At 37.5% G+C, this 21,508-nt stretch overlaps 1 protein-coding gene across 1 annotated transcript in view; it reads right to left on the bottom strand.

Annotated features, from left to right (window-relative positions):
• The window catches only part of svild (supervillin d), a 75,234-nt gene extending 54,455 nt beyond the window's left edge, over positions 1-20,779 (bottom strand). Inside the window, exons 1-7 of the mRNA XM_059530692.1 lie at positions 20,729-20,779; positions 15,196-15,230; positions 12,969-13,030; positions 9,439-9,551; positions 6,414-6,561; positions 5,365-5,795; positions 4,460-4,592 (exon numbers count right to left, since the gene is read on the bottom strand). Of these exons, the coding sequence (XP_059386675.1) occupies positions 4,460-4,592; positions 5,365-5,795; positions 6,414-6,561; positions 9,439-9,551; positions 12,969-12,995 (852 nt within the window). The 5' untranslated portion in view covers positions 12,996-13,030; positions 15,196-15,230; positions 20,729-20,779. The remainder of the gene's footprint in view (positions 1-4,459; positions 4,593-5,364; positions 5,796-6,413; positions 6,562-9,438; positions 9,552-12,968; positions 13,031-15,195; positions 15,231-20,728) is intronic.
• Positions 20,780-21,508: the final 729 nt, after the last annotated feature.

Raw genomic sequence — 21,508 nt, 5'->3', positions numbered from 1 at the left:
ATTAAACGGCGCGTCTCCATCAGCCTCACACGCACCCTATCTGTCAGAGCTTCTAACGGGGTGAGCGCGAGCCGCTTTGAACTGAAACTATAAACTATAGGCTACTAGCTGAGAAATAAAACGCAGAGATTATTTAAATCAAAAACAAACAAAAAAAGATACGATTGGTTGAACTTTTCATCTTTTTCTGTTGCTTGTTTTGAATACTGCGTGCGGACAGGGGCATCACTGGATTTTTAAGTAGTGACAAATCATACCAGCGTACTTTGAGGTCAAAAGGAATGCGAATTCATGACGGGATGTTAAAACAATGGCTCACTCACAGAAGCACTTCTGTTCAGGGTGGAATTTATTTACAGTGCCAGAAAGTTCATCCACAGTGAAGAGTATCTACAAGCGCACACATAAAATTACAAAAATCCGAAGTACCAAAGAAACAACAAAGAGGGAAAATAAACAAGAAAAAAAATCCAACTATGAAATATACAGGAAATAAACCGGTATCCACAATATACAGTAACGTTAAGGGTTTTGGGTTTGCTCAAGGCACCACGGTAGCACATATATAACATTTAAAATACACACAAGTACCTCATCTACTTGCCACACATTATAACCAATCAATAATACTTCAATCCCCACTTATATCCCACAATGTCATACCCAGCTGCAGCTTGTTCATTCGGTTTGGCCGGTGCAACGTTTCCCGCCAGAAGACCGACTACACCCACACAAACAATTCAGGGACGAAACAACAAGACAAGTGCAGTATGAAATGACCAGGAAATGGATATAGATGGAGAGTGGAGAAATGGGAAAATGTCCATGTGCTATCGTGATCGCTTGTGCACCCACTCCCCCAAATGCGGAAATGGCAGGAAGGAACGATACGGAGGATGAATGAGGTAAGTGGGTGTGTTAGTGCCGCTTCCCCAGCGGTGGCAGCTAATGAGACTTTATAACAATGTTAAAGGGGTGGTAGATCAGCTTTTTTTTAATGTGTTCATGTTTATTTTTTCAACATTTATTCTACACCGCTATTTCTGTTCTTGTCAAGATGGTCTGTTGAGTTCCTGGTTCTGTGAAGCTCCTCCCTCAGAAATATGCAATGGGCTCAGATTGGTTAGCTGGCCAGTGTGTTGTTATTCCCAACTGCCTAGTGTTAATTGTTCAGAAACTTCATGCCACCTTACCATTATGGGTAGTTGCATGTGCTCCAGTGTATGATAAACAACGGCGTCAATATTGCCTTATCAATTTGAGCCCAAATCAAACCCAGAGAATATTAATGAGGAGGATTGAGCAGAACCTGTGAAAGCACAGCTCTTAAAAGATGTTTCAGAATGGTATGTTTTTTTATTTGTAGTTGTTTTATACTTTTTAGATATGCTCTCATTTCTAAATGCTGCAGCTGTTTGTTTGCTTTTGATGTACGGTTTAATCCTGATTAAAGAATTATTACAGCACAATACATGATTGCGTGGTAGCATTTTTGTAAAGTAATTGTTTAGTTTAAACAGTATCACAACATCGCTTTGCACATCTTTGCACTGAACTTTGAGCGTCGTAGCTTTGCAGATGTTGTTTAAGCTTTAACAACAACATTACACACTAACTAAAGTTAAAAAAGTTAAATCGCAATCAATCACCCCTTTAAGAAAATCTCACAGAGTGGAACTGAAAAGATGCAAATTTGTTATTCTTTAATTAATTACTCATGTTGTTCCAAGCCTATATATTATTTGCATATAATATAAATGTAACATATAAAATAATAATATAAAATATATATGTATATATATTTTTTTTATATATAAATTTATACTAATGAAGAATCTTTACACATCTCTTTCGATATAACAACAGTTTCAAAACAGAATTCAAATACCGAACCCCCCCACCCCCCCCCATAAAACTAGTCTACATGACTCATGCATTCCAGGTCTTTTGAATTTGTGTGATGGTACTGTGCAAGGAAAAGAATGCATTCACACTATCTAGTGCAGGGGTGAGCAAGTAAGTTTGGCATCGGGCCAAAAAAAATTGCCACGAGATGGCAGGCCAGAACATAGTGAAAGGATCATTTTAGAAATGAATTGATGAAAAACGCAACTAGAATTGCCTAACAGTGTCTCTGGTAGTGAGCTGTCTGTGTTAAACCTGTTAAATCCTGCAGGAGGGCAGTAAACAAAAGCCACATTTGTGTGGTGGTGTCCGGCAGACTATGTGAGCAGAATTAAGTGTCAAAAATTTTCCCTCCGCTCCGGGTTCACCATTCCCTGCTCCCGCTCCACTCCTCGTTCACTGAAATCAGAAACACCGCTCAGCCATCACCCTTCACTGCGCGGCTGAAGTATTTCAGTATGTTTGAAATATCAAAGTTCTGTTCATAATATCGTAAAAAAAAAATATTTTATACTTATTGGAACAATAGTGTGCAAACTTTTTTCCTACCACATGACAAACTAATAACATGGTTGTCAGCATTAAAAGGAATAGTTGCTGATTTTGCGCTGCAAATTTTTGTGAACAGATTCATTGAGAACTATAACTTCCCGCTCATGTCCATTGCCATCATCATAGCGAGTGAAAACCGCAACATGTGGTTTTGAATAACATGTTACTGAATTAGGGAAAAGTTCCCCTCCACGTTTGGGAGAAGAGTGAGCTAGGCTGGGAGATATTGTTAATATGCACAGCAACGTTTGAACAACGTTACCATGGGAGTGAACCGAGTTGTCAGAACGCTTAACGCTCCTGATAATTTATTCACCCCCATGTCATCCAAGATGTTCAGGTCTCCCTTTCTTCAGATCACAAATAATTTATCAGTCGCAACTTATATAACGAAATGATCTGTAATTTTCTTAATTTTATAAAAAAAAATAAAAAATTAATTATACATTTTTGCTCGTCTTGTCAAGCTCTGCGATTGCGCATGCATACTCAGTGTACAACACTGTTCAGACAGGGTGTGTCTAAAAACTTCCAACATTTTTCTCCTCCAACTTCAAAATCGCCCTACATCGTTGTTTACATTTTTTATTTTATTTTTTGGGAAAGAGTGTTTGACCATCCTTGCATGTATGTAAACACTGGGTTGGTGCAACTGTAGCGATGTAGGATGATTTTGAAGTTGGAGGAGAAAATGAGTTGGGAGTTTTTCGACATAGCCCAACTGTACCCTAATGGATTTCCCCTCACAGTGCAGAGCACAGCATCTTCTCCACAGGAATCTCCCACGGTGTCTAAGGGAGGGGAGGTTCATGTTTTTCTGGGTCTGCATGTGCAACAAGTGGGCGGGCATAAATACGCTAAGTTTTTGACGTCACCTTGAAATAGCTAAAGATTCTAAAAAAGACTCGTTTTCATGACTCAGAGTCGATTCTTTCTTTTGAAAGACAATAACTTTATACACAGTGCACTTTAAGATTTAAAATTTTGCAGGATTTTTTCATTCACTTTAGAGCTGTGTTACAAACACTGCATGAAATTTAATTTTTTCAAAAATCCATAATAGGGGCACTTTACTTGACATGAGCATGCAACAGACTTTTTTAGTCTATATGACTGAAAGCATGCCATTTAGAATAAGGTTGATTTTGACCACAAAAAAAAAAAAAGATCAACAACTTTTGTGTTCAAGTCATGATATACTGCCATTATATTGAATTCCTCCTACCAGATATCAACTAATTACATTTTTCTCTTTTTTACCGTGCCTTTAAAATCAACAAGGGAAAAACACTATTCTGTATTTTTTTGTGGGTATAAATGATTGAATGACATAGTCTGGCTAGAGGAAACTGGCCCTCCAACTGAGCCTAGCTTCTCCCAAGGTTTTTTCTACATTTCTGTCACTGATGGAGTTTTGGTTCCTTGCCACTGTTGTCTTTGGCTTGCTTAGTTCGGGACGCTTGACTGATTGCACAGACACTATTGGAAAAGAGCTGAACTGGAAGATGACATCACTGAATCATCAATGGACTGACCTTATCTAGAAAAATTACTCTTTGTTGCTGTCTTCTAGCATTACTGACAAACTATTTTCCTGTTTGACACTGTAAAGCTGCTTTGAAACAACCAGAATTGTATAAAGCGCTATACAAATAAAGGTGACTTGATCTAGAAATACATGAAACTGGATATGCTGATCAGATTCCAGGAACTGGAAAAGCAGAGTGGAAATCCTCCTCCGCCTGTGCTCACACCCCCTTCTCATAAGAACTTGCTGATTCAGCACTGAAAACTAACTCTTCCTCCTCCACCATTCCCAGTGGATTTACCATCCCACTAACCCCTGTTCAAATCGAGATCAACAACAAACAAACACAGACACTGCATGAACCCCAAACTGCACACAACAACAAAAGTGTAGAGTTTCAATAGGTTAATTCAGCCCATTTTTCTCAGCTACCGACAGAGAAAGTGGAAGCTGTTTCAGAGAGTGTGTGGGTACCTTCTTCCTCCAGGCATTCTCACTTTCCTGCAGCTGGACGCAACGGTCAGCCAGAGATGACTGGACCACATTGGTGAGTTTATTCTTTAGCTTGCCCCTCCTGTCATCATCACTACTCTCCAACTCGGCCAGCCTGCCAAACAAAAAGGCTAAGTATTACATTACAGACATAGAGAATTAACTTTCCACTTAAGCAGCTTTTGTGTTTAGACTGTGTCAGTGGTATAACAAACATCCCATTATTGGACTTCTGTGGGTTCATTTAAAGCTTGGTAATTAAAAGTGCTCCTTATTGCACATACAGTAGATGAGGGTTCAAACCCAGTTTAGATACTCTGAAGATTTGTTTAACTGATTTTATTTTATTTATATTTTGATATTCATATTTTCTACTTAAAATATCTTCAGACTAACATTCACATTTTTCCAAGCATAGCATTTTAAACAATTAAAACAAGTGAAAATGAAAAATGTATTCAATTATTTAAAATAAATTTGCAAACACAAAACAACTAAATAAAATAAATCATTATTCTTATTTCGTTCATAATACATGTTTTTATTCTTATAGTCTGTCACTGAGTCAAATGATTAATTGCTATCAAAAGCCATAACAAACCAATTATAAGACTTCAAACAAAGAATTAGCATCAGCCACAACATAATACATTTGCCAGACACTTTCATCCAAAGCAACTTAGATTTTCAGGGAATGAATGAACTGATGAAATGCAAACATATGGCCTTGGCATTGCTAGCTCAAACAGCTCTACAGTTTAAATTACAGGAATGCTTTTAAGCATAAAAACTACTTTTCCAACTCTCCCCCACACTCACCCCCCAAAAATAGTAACCACAGCTGCCAATCAAACTAAAGAACATTATAAAGACTACTCCCACAATACCTCTCTTTTAGGGAGGAGCTCATGCTCCCATCCAGGCTGCTGTCTAGCTCCTCCCCTTCTACAGATTGGGAGATGGAGGGAGTTTCGTCCACAGAATCTGGGGAAGGAGTGCGAGGAGTCTCACTCGAGCTGCTTTCCTCTCTCTGAAGCTTCTTGTTTTCTCTATCCTCATCATCATACTCAACCTCATCATTATTGTCCTTCTTTCCATCAACAACAGTCAGCTCCTTGCAGGTTATGATGGCAGGAGTTGTGATCTGCTCCAGCTCAGTGGGTTCTGTGTCCAGACTAGTTGAATGGCTCTTCTTCAGGATGCCTTTGATGCTCCGCTGACCTGAGTCCTGTCTCTGCAGAACTGGTGTGGCGGCTTTTGGCTCCTCCGTGCCCTCAAAACACTGCCTTTTTCTCACTTTCTGCTCATTCTGTGCAACCTAGAATACACAATATAAATACATTGAGGATAAGATGGAGAATTACTTTGAGATCTTGAATGGATACAGTTTCACACCATCTTATATCCATCTTATACCCCTTATAAGTGCTAAATTTTAGATTATAGTTTTGTCTTAGATATTTTGCTTCCTAAAGACAGTTTGCCCTGAGAGATGCATCACTGCTTAAGAAATATGTCTTGCCAGCAAATTAAAGAAAACTGAAACAAAGCAGTCTGTGTCTTATCTTTTGTGGTAAAACAACATGCAAAAACAAGTGCTGACCCCCCACCCCCTTCACTTTTTTCATTAATACATGTGCCCAAACTTTGTCTCCTAGTAGGAGAAAGAGAGGGACATAAAGAGATGCAACTGGTCACACTGTGAGTGAAGGAATGGAAAACATGGTTGGTTGTCTTTAGGAAGGAGGAAACACTGAGACACAGCGACCCAGAAAGAAAGGGGCAGGAGAGTGGAGACTCATGAGGGGTGTGAGAGGATGTGTGGAGCCACTGCAGATCACATGAGTACATAAGATGATGTCAGTGAAAATAAAAACAGTAAGAATAAACTAACCTGACCCATCTTCAATTTATGTTATGCAACATGACTGCTTACCGTGTTTTCTATCACATTCTCATCTTTCTTCATTCTCACATCCTTCTCTCCTGCAGTGAAAGACTGAAAGCAGGATATCTTCTCCTCAGACTCTCTGAGATCTTTTCTTTCATCAGAACTTTTCTCACCTTCATCTGATGAGGAATGGCTGCATAGGGGAGACATTGTTTGATAGGAATCACGTTACAGTAAAATTTATTTATATATCATTTTATGTTCATTTTTTCCATTTAAAAAGCTGAGCATTTTAAATGTGGCTGACACTCCCTCTGAGTTAAAACAAACTAATACCGGAGTAATTCATGTACTCAAACAGTAAACTGACTGAACTGATTTGACAAACTGCTTTGATTTGAACTCTCTCACAACAGACATGGAAGAGAAGACAATGCTGAATAAAGCCTACATTTTTGGACGAAAATGTATGTTCGATGCTTCAAAATATTCTAACTGACCCTCTGATGTCACATGGACTACTTTGATGATGTTTTTCTTACCTTTCTGGACATGGACAGTATACCGTACACACAGTTTCAATGGAGGGACTGAGAGCTCTCGGACTAAATCTAAAATATCTTAAACTGTGTTCCGAAGATAAATGGAGGTCTTACTGGTTTGGAACGACATGAGGGTGAGTTATTAATGACATAATTATGATTTTTGGGTGAACTATCCCTTTAAATAACTGGCTGAACATGCATCAGTAAACATGGCAATAACATTCTAGCTCGCATTCTAGTTTATAGCTAACATTCATGTTTGTAAAAAGACATACAGACCCATGCCTGGCTAGTGTAATTTGAGTATGAGGACCCGGGTTTTACACCCTCACTTAAAGCAGTCTAAGTGAATTAAAAAAATTTGACCCAGGAAGATAAAAGTGAACTGTTAGGGCCCTATCATACACCCGGCGCAATGCGACGCAAGGTGCAGCGCAAGTATGTTTGCTAGTTTCAGTCCGGCGCCATTCGCATTTTCTCGCCCAGCAGTGATGCCAACTTCTTTCGAAGCAAAAGTAGCTAAACCCTGCCTGAAAAGTCGCTAAATGTCGCCAGATGATGTCATACGCTAATTAGCATATTCTTGACGTAAGTGCGTCGTATTGTCTTGCCTCACTGTGCTCATGTACTGCATTTTAAAGCAGCCAATTTCTCAATTAAACTGTTTTTATAATTATGTTTTAATGTTTCTGTTGTCAGACAACGAAATGAATATAATAATGACATAACCAGCTCTCAAAGATATTAATCTGCACTGAAATCCTATTCACGACATTGTCTAATGAAATCAAATAAACAAATGATTAAGACGATGGTTGTGCTGTGATTTCGGCTATGCTTGCATGTAAAATAGAATTAGAAGCACCAGAATATATATATATAAAATTTAATTTAATTTTTTTTTACTTAAAGTGCTGCTCCTCTCTGCGATCGCTGAACAGAGATGCAGAGAGAGAGAGAGAGAGAGAGGTGTGTGCTTTGGGAAAGAGAGACCTCACTTGTGCGGCAGTCTCAGAGACTAAATAAGGTTTGTCCAAGAAAGTCACTAGATTTGTCGTTAGGCGCTTTTTTGAAAAAGGTACTAAATCTAGCGACAAAGTTGCTAAGTTGGCATCACAGCCATTCGCTTGAGAAGCGTTCAGCTTTTCCGCCAACAAATTCCGCCATGTAAATAGCGAGCACATCTCGCTCTTAAAGGGAATGGGAGATGACACTCTGATTGGTTTATTGAACGTTACGACCATTACTTAAGAGAATATGGACAACTCATTCCGAAAATGCACCCCGGTGCACGGACCGTTTTTCCTTCATTAAAATAGCAAAAGTGGATTTGGACACGCCCTTAATGCACCTGCGTCGTACACTTTACACTTTGGGTTTAGATCGTTAAAATAGGGCCCCTAATATCTGAAAACTGCAGCTTGCAACAAACTGTGTGCCAATGAACCAGAAACAGCTACCACACACACACACACACACACACAAACACACAGAAAGCCCATGCAGCCAAAAATGTGCATAGGACCTGGATATTGTAGATCTACACCACATCAGACACCACACACACCATATACCAGACCCCTGCTGTGAGAATTGAGCCAGATTAGATCGGATCCAGAAGCTTTGAGTCTGAAGTTCCGACAATAAGCCTTTTTTTTATAGCGGACCTGTCTTTTGTAAAGTAACACTCTATCAAATCTCTAAAACCAACCTTTAGAAAAGCAGCTTTGCTAAAATTCTCCCTCCCAGAAGCCCTAGGTTTGTAACTCCAAGAGACATTAATTCAGTCCAGTCAGGGCTCAAGGAGGTCAGTAATATGGAGTGCTTGGTCATGATATCCAGTGATAGGTAGCAGAGGTCTGTTCTTTAGTGCAATAAGAAGCAGACCTCCAATCTTTAATATATTAGCCTCACTACATTCTAGAAACATGCAAGTGTGCTACCCACACGTATGTACATAACTTCGGACACATGCCACAGTTGAGCTACTGGTTTACTATCTGGAAAGCTTATCATTAAAGTATGTAGACAGCTTCAAAATAAACACACACACACATAAAGAGAGAGAGAGAAAGAATGAGCAGGCTTCACAGAGATGCTTATCTGACAAACCGGCATTTTGCAATCATCTGCTATGACTCACTACCATCCTGGCAGGAAACACATCTAAACTATACCAACACAGAGGATTATAAACTCCAACAAATAAGCCTTGTGGTAATTACCACAGAAGGGACTACGTGCAAATGAAAGAGAGATCATTCCAAACCTATATGAATTTCTTCCTCAGTGGAACACAAAATAAGATTTTTTTTTTTTTTTTTTTTCACACACTAAGTCAAAGGGGAACAAAAACAATACTGGACCCCACTGACTTTCACTGCTTGGACAAAAAACAGACATACCTTCATGTTTCACAGAAGAAAGCGAGTCATACAGGTTTGGAACAATGTGAGGATTGGTAAACAACAGAATAAAATTTTTTGGCTGAACTAAACATTCAAACTTAAAATGCTGACTGTTACCTGTTGGAAACTGTCCTCTTCCCACTTATATGCTCTCTTTGTGGCTTTGTTTTGTGAGTAGTGTCTTCAGCTTGGTTCTTTGGATTTGTGGAGATGTTGGTCTTCTCCAACCCCTTGCAGCCAAAGGAGGAAAAAAAACATGAATACAGAGATTTTAAAGCTCAAAATGAGGAACCATTGGTACTTTCCACATCAGACTAATCCTCCGAGGATGGCCCATTCAACATCTCACAATTAGCCATTCAGTTTTGTCAACAATTTTTTTTTTTTTTTAAACAAAGCCTGGGCAGAGCCAGAGGAGCTGCAGGAGTTTAGGCATGCAAACACATACACACACAGCCTGGGAAAAGTTGTTCTCTTCAGATTGAATGAGGCCAGTGGGATAAAAGGGACTTACAGGAGACCACAGAGGTCAAAGTGGTTTTGACTGCTCTCGATTCACAAGCTCTGAGAATGGAGAGAATTGAGGTGATACTCATTTAATTAATATTACAGGAATGTTTTGGGTTAAAAAGTTAAGCTCAATCGATTAGCATATACAGTAACACACTTAAAATGAAAGTCTATAGGAAAGGGTTTGCATTGAGATAAAAGCCAAAGTACATAAAAACCATGGTTAATTCGTGGTTACCATTGTTGAACTATATTAATCTTATTATTTTATTATCTGTAGTTAAATCATGGCTAATTTTTGTAAGGGGTCAGACACTGTTATGGCACACATTGGGAGGCACACATAGATAGTTAAACGTGGTTGTCTTGGCTCTTTTGCACAGCAGCAGTATGTCTTGGTGGTGGATCTGCTTGTTTTGGGCGGGTTTTGACCTGTCCTGTCATGCTTACATTCATGAGTGCAGATATTTGCATATCTGCTGATGCAGGACTTTGTTTTCTTACACTCAGCAGCATTCATATACAGATGCATCTAAAAATTTTTGAATATCATGGAAAAGTTCTTTATTTTCTGTAATTTAAATCAAAAAAAGCTAAAGTTCTTTTATTTTCTATATTTATTGCACACAAACGGAAATAAGAGTTTTTTTTTTGTTTGTTTATTTGTTTTAATTCTGATGGTTATGACTTACAGTAAGGAAAAAAAAAATCAGTTTCTCAAAAAATGAGAATATTCCATTTTGAGCTTGATTAGTTTGATTAATTTTGAGTATAAATACTGGGTATCTCTTGGGCTAGTTATTAACATGCAACCACAATTATGGGAAATATTACCGACTTGACAGTTGTCTAGAAGACAATCATCAACACCCTCCACAAGGAGGGTAAGCCACAGAAGGTCATTGCTGAAAGGGTTGGCTGTTCACAGAGTGCTGTATCAAAATATATTCATAGAAAGTTGACTGGAAGGAAAAGGTGTGGTAGGAAAAGATGCACAAGCAACAAGGATGACGCAGCCTTGGGAAGATTGCCAGGAAAAGCAGATTCAAGAACTTGGGAGAGCTTCATAAGGAGTTGACTGAAGCCAGAGTCAGCATATCAAGAATCACCACGCTCAGACATCTTCAAGAAAATGCTACAGCTGTTACATTCCTAGAACCAAGCCACTCCTGAACTAGAAAAAAAAAACGTCAGAAGCATTTTACCTGGGGTAAGGAGAAAAAGAACTGGTCTGCTGCTCAGTTATCCACAGTTCTTTTTTCAGATGAAAGTAAATTTTGAATTTCATTTGGAAATTAAGGTCTGGAGTCTGGAGGAAGACTGGAGAGGCACAGAATCCAAGCTGCTGACAGTTCAGTGTGAAGTTTCTCAAGTCAGAGATGATTTGGGGAGCCGTGGGGTCTTCTGGTGTTGGTCCATTGTGTTTTATCAAGTCCAAAGTCAATGCAGCCATCTAGCAGGAGATTTTGGAGCACTTTATACTTCTATCTGCTGACAAGCTTTATTGAGATGCTGCTTTTATTTTGCAGCAGGACTTTAGCGCCTGCCCTCAGTGCCAAAACCACTTCCAAGTGGTTTGTTGACCATAATATTACCGTGCTTGATTAGCCAGCCAACTCACCATCCCTGAACCTCCCAGAGAATCTATGGGGTATTGGGAAGAGAAATATACGTAACTGACAAACAATACAGAGGAGCTGAAGGCCACTATCAAAGCAACCTGGGCTTCAATAACGCCTCAGCAGTGCCACAGGCAGATCGCCTCCATGCCATGCCGCATTGAAGCAGTAATTCCCCAACCAAGTATTGAGTGCATAATTAAACCTGCTTTGGAGATCTTGACCATTTCTGTTTTGTAAATCTTTTTTTGATTGATCTTTGAGAAAATATTTGAATTATTTTAAAATACAGAATTTTAAATTTCCCTAAACTGCAAGTCTTAACCATCAGAATTAAAACAAAAAACTCTTGAAATATTTCATTTTGTATACAATGAATCTAGAATATAAGAATTGTAATTTAATTTTGTATTAAATTACAAAAAATAAATAACTTTTCCATAATATTCAAAGTTTTTGAGATGCACCTGTATTGGCTGGTATTGTCCATTTCTTTTGTCTTCTGCTTTATCTGAGGTAATTTCATGTATGTTACAGTATGTCTGTGGCATGTATATGAATGTTTTGGCAGTAGCAAGTCTCCGTACTGTACTTGCTCTGCTGCAGTAGCTGTAGTACAGCAATAAACCGCGACATCAGCAGTGTATCAGATCTTCAGCCAGGTCCAAATTTATTAACACTGCCATGTCCAAGAGACGACACAACAGAAAATCTCTTATTAACCTTACATGTGAAAAGTAAAATTTTTCAGCTTTTTTCAGTAAAGGCAGGAAATACAGTCATTTTCATTAAATATGCACTCCAGAGAGGGAGTGTTGCTGATTTAAAATTTATTGTGCTACAAATAATTTAGATTAACAACAGCCTATAGTTTAACTAAATTGTAATTTAATACAATTTTGATGTTAACTTCCCTGATTTTTCTGTAGAAATCAGAAAGGTCTGAAAAATAAATTTTTTAAAATGTCCTGCCATTTCTACGTTTAACATTCATGTGTCAACCCCGACCCAAGTTTTTTTTGTTTTTTACAAAAAAGTAATTTTTTAACCCAAAGCATTGCTTTAATTAAACTTTTCCTTTTTCCTCACAAGCAAGCAGGAAAATGTGTTGTTTTCATTCAACTGTTCTTGAAAACACCTGTACATCTTCAAGTCCAGTATTCAGGTTTTCTTATGACAGTCATTACAGAAAGCTCCTTTCAGGACAATTGCAGAGCTAAGCTGACAATAATATGTTTAAATGATTTCATTGTTCAGTCAATTTGTACACCAATCCACAAAGCTAATTTACCACAGTGAATCTTAAAACTTGTAAATCAGTGTTTTGAATGAGAAGGAAGAGCTGGAATTCAACTTAGTGCTGCTAGTGCTGAAATACGATCCACCTATTAAACCTATTACTATAAAATAGAGTTTATACCTGTGACCGTGAAATCAACATGACAAAAATAAGAGATGTCACATGCTGACAGGCAGATCACATGTCCATTACAGTGCTTACAGATAAAGAGCACTTACTTTAAAAAGAGACGTCTTGGCAGGCATACCGGTTTTGGCGTCATCATCTGCTTTCCTGTCGTCTGTCAACACAAACAAGAATGTCTGAGCATGCACAATTGCACATGTATGCACACCAAAGTGCCTGAAGCAAACTTTACTCATACTGCACACAGTATATCACATATATTGAGTGAAGTCATGCTCCCAGGAGGATTGTTTCACAGTTTTAGTTTGTAGAAAAATAACCCATCACACACACACACACTATCTCTCTCTCTCTCTCCCTCCTTCTAAAGCTCTTTTATAAACACTTATCATCAAGTACTGCTCTTGACATTAACCCACTGTGCAGAACTCAAAGAAATGACCATATGAAAACCACCTGTTCAGTGAGAGTGTGATAAGACCAGCTGGGAAATACTATATTCAAATATTTACGGTTGGTAAGATTAAAAAAAAAAAAAATGCTTACTAAGGCTTCATTGGATATAAAATACAGTAAAAACAGTGATAGTGTGAAAAATTATTACAATTTAAAAGAACAGTTTCTAATATTTTGTAATATATTCCTGTGATAAAGCTACATTTTCAGCAGCCATTACTCCAGTCTTCAGTGTCACATATTTCAGAATATATTCTTATATGCTTATTTGCTCCTATATTTAGCAACTTGCTAGCAATCCTCATTTTCAAGATACACAAAAGCTTAAAAAGAGGACAGAACTCTCATGGCCTTATGGAATAGAAAAATGTCCAGTGACTGCACACTTCAGAATGTCAGTGGATGTGGTACATGTAGGAGTCTTTCACCTACTGAATAATAAGAATTAGCTTTATTCACCAAGTGTGTGCAGACACACAAGGAATTTGTTGTGGTTTTTAGGATCTCTTGGTACACACATACTACATACTGTACATACAAGACATGAGAACAAAGAACAATTAAATGACAAAAAAAATAATATTTATTATTATTTAGGATACATAATCAGTTGGCAAATGCTTAATTAATTGAGGGAAGCAATTATTGTGATCACAATCACTGCCCTAGTGCAGTGATGAATTTTGTGTATCTTATTTTATTGTTCAGTATAGTAATAGGGGCAGTCTGTGAGTCACACAACTCTGGTTGTGTTACCTCTGATGAAACCTTTGTAAGTTTGACTTTCCTTTTTCTCACTAAGTGGTAAGCAGACTGCTATCACAGAGTAGGTTGATTTTACAGTAAAATGCCATCTGACGTCACAAAAATGTCCAACTCCTCCAGAGAAGTCAATGGTGGGACAAATCCTAAAAGTTTACACATTCAAATGAATGACCTCACTGCAAAGCACTTTAAAGCAGGTCAGACAGTTGTGTGACATTGTTCCTGAGAGGCATGTAAAGGGCAGGTTTTAGTGAAGCGCAGTGGAGCTTCTGCCCCGACAGTGGAAACGCAGCACTATTATGTCTGGCCCGACAGTGGAAAAGCGGCTAGTGACTCAGAGGTAGAGTTTGGCCCTTTAATGATTAGAGAATCTGACTTGTAACCCGAATGTTGTAGGTTCGAGTCTCAGGTCTGGAAGGGATTGAAGGTTCTACTACCTTCAATACCACAACTGAGGTGAAACCCATGTGCAAGGCAAATACAAATATATATACAATATAAAGAAACTCAGCAAGAGAGAGAGAAAAGCACTGTTCCCAGGCTATAAAGTGCTTTTTCAGTGATCCAGTCACAAGCAGTCAGCTGAGATATTATTTACTGTTTCCACCCATCTTCATTTGAACACTTAGATTTTTGTCACACTAAACATTACTTCCATTGGTGTGCCAAGAGCCAAGTTTAGGAGCTACTCCATACACCTACTTCCTACTCACCATGATGCTTTGTGCAAATTATGGGAGTATTAACTAATTACTAACAATAGACCATGAATAACCCCAAAAGCTCAAATGGGTGAGTCTTAAAACAGAAATATTATGAACGTGTTACAATAAATATTAATGTATAGTCAATACTATGTAACAATTACAATTTTAGTCATTTACTGGAACACTATAGCATGTTGTATTTTCCAGCTTTAGAAATATTCCTGTAAAACTACTGTCATTTTGAGTTGATGTTTTTGGTAAAGGTGGATTTAAGTACTACTAATGAGGCCAACAACTGTCCTCTTTAAAAAGTGAGAGTGTGGCACAATGCAGGCAAGAGAAATGAATTCTGTATTTCATAATGGGGCTCTTTGAAATCAATGAAACTTACCCTGTGTAATCTGGGCTTCTTCTGTTTCCAGCAGACTGTGTAAAAGAGAGAGAGAGAGAGAGAGAGAGAAAGGCAATGACTTATAAGTTTGTGAATTAATATGTGGCAAGCAAACAAAAGATGACACAGCTTCACCTGAAACCCTTTTCTCTTTTTTGCTGTCCCTCACTGCACTTCCATTGTCCTGCTTAAGTTAAAGAAGGATGGGTACTCCGTGATAAACACGAGAAAGCATACACCACACATTATAAATGCCCATGATGAGGGAAAAATTAAATTAAATCAGCAAATATATTGAATATTCACACTGCATTACACAGCTTTTTGTGCAACCCAATGCTCTTTAGAATAATTGTCCCTCCCACTGATATCCCCTGCAGCTAAACAGCAAGTCTAGAGGTCTGCTCGAACAGACCATAAGTGGAAGTGATGTAGATTTCATAGGGTATTCCATCTCAAGTGACATTTCATTTAGAATGGCACTTCAGATGGCATAGGGAACACTGATAAATCACTTTACAGGAAGAGGAATGGAAGATTTACCCACCATTGTGCATCACTTTAGCACTTTAAATAAAATTACATAAAAGTTTAAATAAAATTCAAAGTGAGTTAACACTTAAGTCACTTAAGTGTTATTACTGGGTTTAAATTATTCCCAGGTCTTTTTTTTGTATGCTGCTGTTCAAGGGTATAAAGTGCCCGAGATGCTAGCATTACAATGCAATCATATTACATTTATTTAATATAAAAGACATATAACCAAATTACACATGACAATTTACATGAATTAAATTGATAATATATTTATATACTACACATGGATATACTTTATAGTGTAAATACTTGGTGCAAACACACTGGCTTTCATTCACTAATAAGTATGTGGATAATTTGTATTCATATGCACAGGATTAAATCTCACAAAAAAATAAAAAATAAAAATAAAACACACCCCAACCATCTCCATATAACAGATGTCCACACAACCTTTTATTAACAGCCTTTCATCAGAGCAAGCATATGACACTCTCGAAAGATACTGTATGCAGCAAAATCCTCAAGCAACGTCAACCTTTCCATCCTCAGACAAAATAAACACCTTAAATATATATTATTTCTTCAAAGACTGTAGATCTTATCCTAAGTTCATAATGACCACAAGGTGCTTATGGAACAGGGTTGAGGGCACAGAATTTTGCTACATTATGAGCATTTATGAGTAACATTCCAATCTGATTTTATAGCTGCTGCAGAGAAACAGATGACTTTGTAATACTGCAGATGGACCACCTCTATGGTGCATTCTTGGAACTTGACAGCTCATGATGACCCTGAACTGTTGCGGACTTCTTGTGTTCCATGAGAAGAGGAAAAAACAGCGTACAGTTTTGAGACAACTTTAGGGTAAGTAAACAATGACAGAATGTTCATTCTTGGGAGAACTACATTCTAAAAACAAACTCCTTAGTGGCAATGAAAGATGACGAGAGAGAGAGAGAGAGAGAGAGAGAGAGAGAGAGAGAGAGAGAGAGAGAGAGAGAGAGAGAGAGAGAGAGAGAGAACAGAGAAAATCTATACATTTTATATATGAGAGTAGGTGAGGGGTTGAAACCCAGCCTGACCCAACTCATTCATTCATTCATTAAGATCAGCCTGCAGCTGAGCCCCATAAGTCTAGATGAGTTTTTAGAAGACAGAACCCAGTGACATGCTGCTTTCTTCCCTTTATATATACAGAACACTGGCTTTAGCACCTTTCTATTGGAGTCTATTTGATGAGATCTTTAATTTCTTTCCATCTCTGGAGGCAATCAAAACATCATCTAATTTAGCATATAATATTTAGCATAATCAAACTCTACAGCAGCTCAGGGCAGTTTATGTTTGCCATAATATAAAATATTAAAACATTCCAACATGCACTTTTAACCTTCCTTTACCTCAAGGTACTGTGTCAGATTATCAGCCCAACATGGCTGCATCTATTGTATAAACAAAGAACAGATTAGGGCTGAAACGATTCCTCGAGTAACTCGATTACAAAAAATGATCGAGGCAAATTCCTCTGCCTCGAAGCCTCTTTTAATTTATTTTAAATCTCACGTCAGGTTCTTTCGCAATGATTTTATTTTTTTTTAATGTGACAACGCATTTATGTCACCCACAAAGCAGAAGGAGACACAAGCGCTGCTTCGGAAATCACATACTGCAAGGAGACAGCAGTGTTTTGATTTGAGGGCGCGGGCAAACGTAAAGAGAACGTCGTGGTGTGTGTCCATTGCAAGATAGAGCTGGCATACCACAACTAGGGCGCTACGATTTCGCGATGCAGAAAACGCAGAGAGAATCACGGAATCCAGTCATAAAAACGGAATTTACAGTTTAACGCGGAATGGCATGGAATTTGCCAAATTTTGAATGAATTAATCAAAAATCGTTCATTGCACTTACATCAAATCATGATATGGACTAATATCTGTAAATATTAAGCTGGAACAGTCTATTTAAATATGAATCCTGCATGTTCTGCGTGTCTCTGTTAATGAATGGAGCAGAAGCGCGACTTCCTTTATTACAGACACTGAAGCGTGACGCTCTGGTGATTTCAGCGTCTGCTGTCTCACTAAATAAGGACGTGAACACATGAACAACATCTCCAGAACTGCTCTGACAGTCACTTCATGAGCATTTGACCGTTTGATCTGAGTAAACTAGCGACACATCACATACACAGAACTGTAAAGGTACGTCAACCCGTCAAAATAAAAGTCCGGTTTAGTTAGTAAAGACAAGTATTTGCCAGAGATGTATTACTATTGTTCAGCAGAATGTACATAGCCTACAAAAAAAACATTTTTTTTTTTTTAAAGGTTTAATCACACAGCATTTCTTCCATGTTTTATTTTTAATAGTAAATCCTATTTGTTTACCAAAAAGTTAAGTTTGCTTAATTTTCAATAATTAAAAGATAAATTAAATTAATGTTTTATGTGTTTAATGTTTAATGCATCTCAGAAAATGCTTTATTTGAAACCCCAACTGAATGGCACTTAAATGCACTTAATTCATCTGTCAACTTTATTGTCATTGTTCACAGTACAAGTACAGACAGAGAAACAATGGGTAATAATTAAATGTTTATTTTTGATGTATGCATTCTATGCATTTAAAAAATAAAAATATTTTTTTTCTAAAAAAGGAAACTTAGTTGTTCATTTTGAGAGACCCAGCAGACTTATTTTCTCTTGCATAATTAATATTGCACTTTAATTAAGCAAAAAACTTTTTATCTGATTACTTGATTAATCGATGGAATTTTTGGTAGAATACTCGATTACTAAACTATTCGATAGCTACAGCCCTACAACAGATGATCAAGTAACCCTTACAAATTGTAGCTTTTATTACGTTTTCTCTAAAGTTATAGACCTTTTGTATAGACCACCCCTTTTCAGTGCTGTCTTCTGTCATCTGTTTGTACTACCATGAAATAATTGAAAGTCAATTTGTACAAATTTATGAATGAACTGCTAATTTGGAAATCTTCCTGGTCTATGACATTTGTCATTTATGACATCCGCTTCGAACATTAAAATGCACATGACTTTCCTTAACTCTACCTACTAATAACTCTTAAACTGTGATGCTACCACAAAAAGAAAAGTTTAAAGACAAATATTCTAAAGATGGCTGCTCACTTGTTTCTCTGACACAAAGTTTATAATAGTCAAGAGTTTGGACACATATCATTCTTCACTATTAATATTTTCCACAATTTAAATAAATAATCAGAATTATGAAATAAAATAACTGAAGTATGGGAATAATATAGTAACCAAAAACCCTTATGCAAGTTTACCTTATTGCCTTATTGTAACATCTTATATATTTAATTTGGTATTCTCTAAGTAAACTGATGCTGAACAGTTTACTACCTGCTCCATTCTGTAAATTTGAAGTAAGTTTTGAAACTTTTGACTGGTAGTAGTAAGTAGTGTTGTCTAGTTGGACATTGTCTTTGGTAATGCAAATAACATGGGTTTGACGTAAATGGTGTAGGGCAGCTAAAAGGAAGAAAACACCTGAGAAGCAAAGATCGCTCACTCAGAAAACTATAGTTTTCTGTTTCACTTTATTTTCTTTCTCTTTTTTAGACGAAAGCAGTTAGAAAGCGTTTAGTTATTTACTAATTGCCATTGTACTTCACAGTGTAACAGTAAAGGGAACAACTTGTGCAGTAAAATTAGGCTCTGTGTCAGCAGATACAAAGCTAAACGTCATGTTGTCAGATCAAGCTTACAGCCAGCACACAATTTCACTGACACTTGAAGACACCGGAGTAAACAGCTAAAGACTAGTTCTCAACTCATAAATCACATAATCCTCCACATTGACCCTTATCAATTATATTCTACATCTAGTCCAGTTTTACTTTCCCTTTTAGATAAGACCCAGGTCTTACTGACCTTTACAGTGCAGAAAATGAAAGACTAAACAGTGACATGCCGGGGCAGGACTTGCTGGTTTGACATGTAATGGCTGAGTCTGAGAATGAACAATGTCAACATGCCACTCTCCTGTTTACGCTAGCAATTTTAATCTTTGGAAAGGCACTGATAAAATGTGACACTTTGTTAGTCTTCAAAATCAAGCAAATACAGCACAGGACTTTAATCAAATAAAAGGTAAACATAATCAAATAAAAGGTAAACAGAATGGTGGTATTTAGTATTCATTTCTTTCAAAATATTTATTTGTCTTAGAGATACAAACATTTCTTACAAATGTCAGGCCTGCAATAAAACACAGCATAAATCTGCATAAACCAGAAGTTCACACACTTTTTCAGGTGGTGAACCACATTGATAAACCAAAATTGTGGACCACCTAAAACACCAAATATGGAGGAAACCATAGACTAGTTTAGATTAGGTCATCTTAATTCATGTAAAAAGCCCCATTAGTTAGACTAATGTATTTAAATAATTTTACCTTTACCAATCCACAATTTTACCAGTTCTTATTTCATTACCATTATCTAAATATATCATTATATATTAAACATAAAAATATCAACCAGTCATTTTATTAATTTATTAGTCTAATTATTAAAATACCGAGTATTTCTCAAATTTTTACTAAGGATTTGTTTTTTATTATTTAAATCGGGCAAATCGGTACAGAGAATCAGCACCGAACAAGGAAGAGAAAGTTCTACTCTGTCCGTCATACAAGAACATTCCAAACTAAGACTGAGACTAGCATTCCTCTCCCTCATCTGGAACCCCTTTCACATTTGCTTATAATATCCATGTTTGTAATTGCCAATAAAGGAGAAACACTATGTTGACTGTGCTTTAGTAAGTTAAAACCAAAACAAAAATCTTTAATGTAAAAATCTCCCTGACTATGGCTAAGTTCAAAGTGCCCTCAGTCTGAACTTACTGAGCAGTGAAACATGAGATCTGTGTTACACTCTGAACGGACAATATTTATCATTGCAGGATATTGCACTGAGACTTAAACTCACCTGTGATGTTGGCGTGAACATGTTACTTGGTTTTTCTCGTCACTGTGGCTAACGAAGATGTTAGAGAATGGTGTGGCATCTGTTTTTGCCTCAGAATTGCTCCTGTCTCCTTGCCTGCTCAGAGCACTGCTATCTTTATCGTACTGACTTAGTACAGAGGAAACCTCGTTCTTCTTCAGCTCAGAGGTGTCTGTGGTTTCCCTATTTTTTTCCCTCCGTGTATATAGGGATGAACTTTCCTCCAAGTCTGCATACCTTTCAGCCAACTCCCGTCTTCTCTCTGCCTTGTAGCGGGCAATACGTTCAGCTTTGGAGTCCAGAGCATCCATTATATCTCAATTCCAGTTACACGTCCTTTGGCTGAGATATAAGCTACAACACGGAAGAGTCTTGCTCACTTCCTAGTGGACAAAGAGTCTGACGATATCATTCCACTGTTGAAAGAGACAAACAAAATGAGTTGTCTGCTCTTGAAAGTCTTTTGTTTAAGCACTGAATAAAGCAAGAAACAAAAAAAAACAAAAAAATTTTTTTTTTTTTGGGGGGGGGGGGGGGGGGGACTATATACAAAATACTGGTACAGTCACTAACACACCTACACTCTAATCCTTCTTATGTCAGTTTTTAGTCAGCCATGATGTCAAAAGAAAGCCTGTAAAGGAGAGAAGTGATCCTGCTGAAAGAAAACATGCAGGACTCCTGCCCACATTGCTGTGATTCTCATATTACCCTGAACAGCCCTGGGGAGGGAGGGACGGAGGGAGGGAGAGAGGGAGAGAG

The sequence above is a fragment of the Carassius carassius genome, chromosome 39 (assembly GCF_963082965.1).
Source record: "Carassius carassius chromosome 39, fCarCar2.1, whole genome shotgun sequence".
Classification (NCBI taxonomy): Eukaryota; Metazoa; Chordata; class Actinopteri; order Cypriniformes; family Cyprinidae; genus Carassius; species Carassius carassius.
The sequence above is the reverse complement of the archived record's forward strand: the minus strand, read 5'-3'. Positions and strand labels throughout refer to the sequence as shown.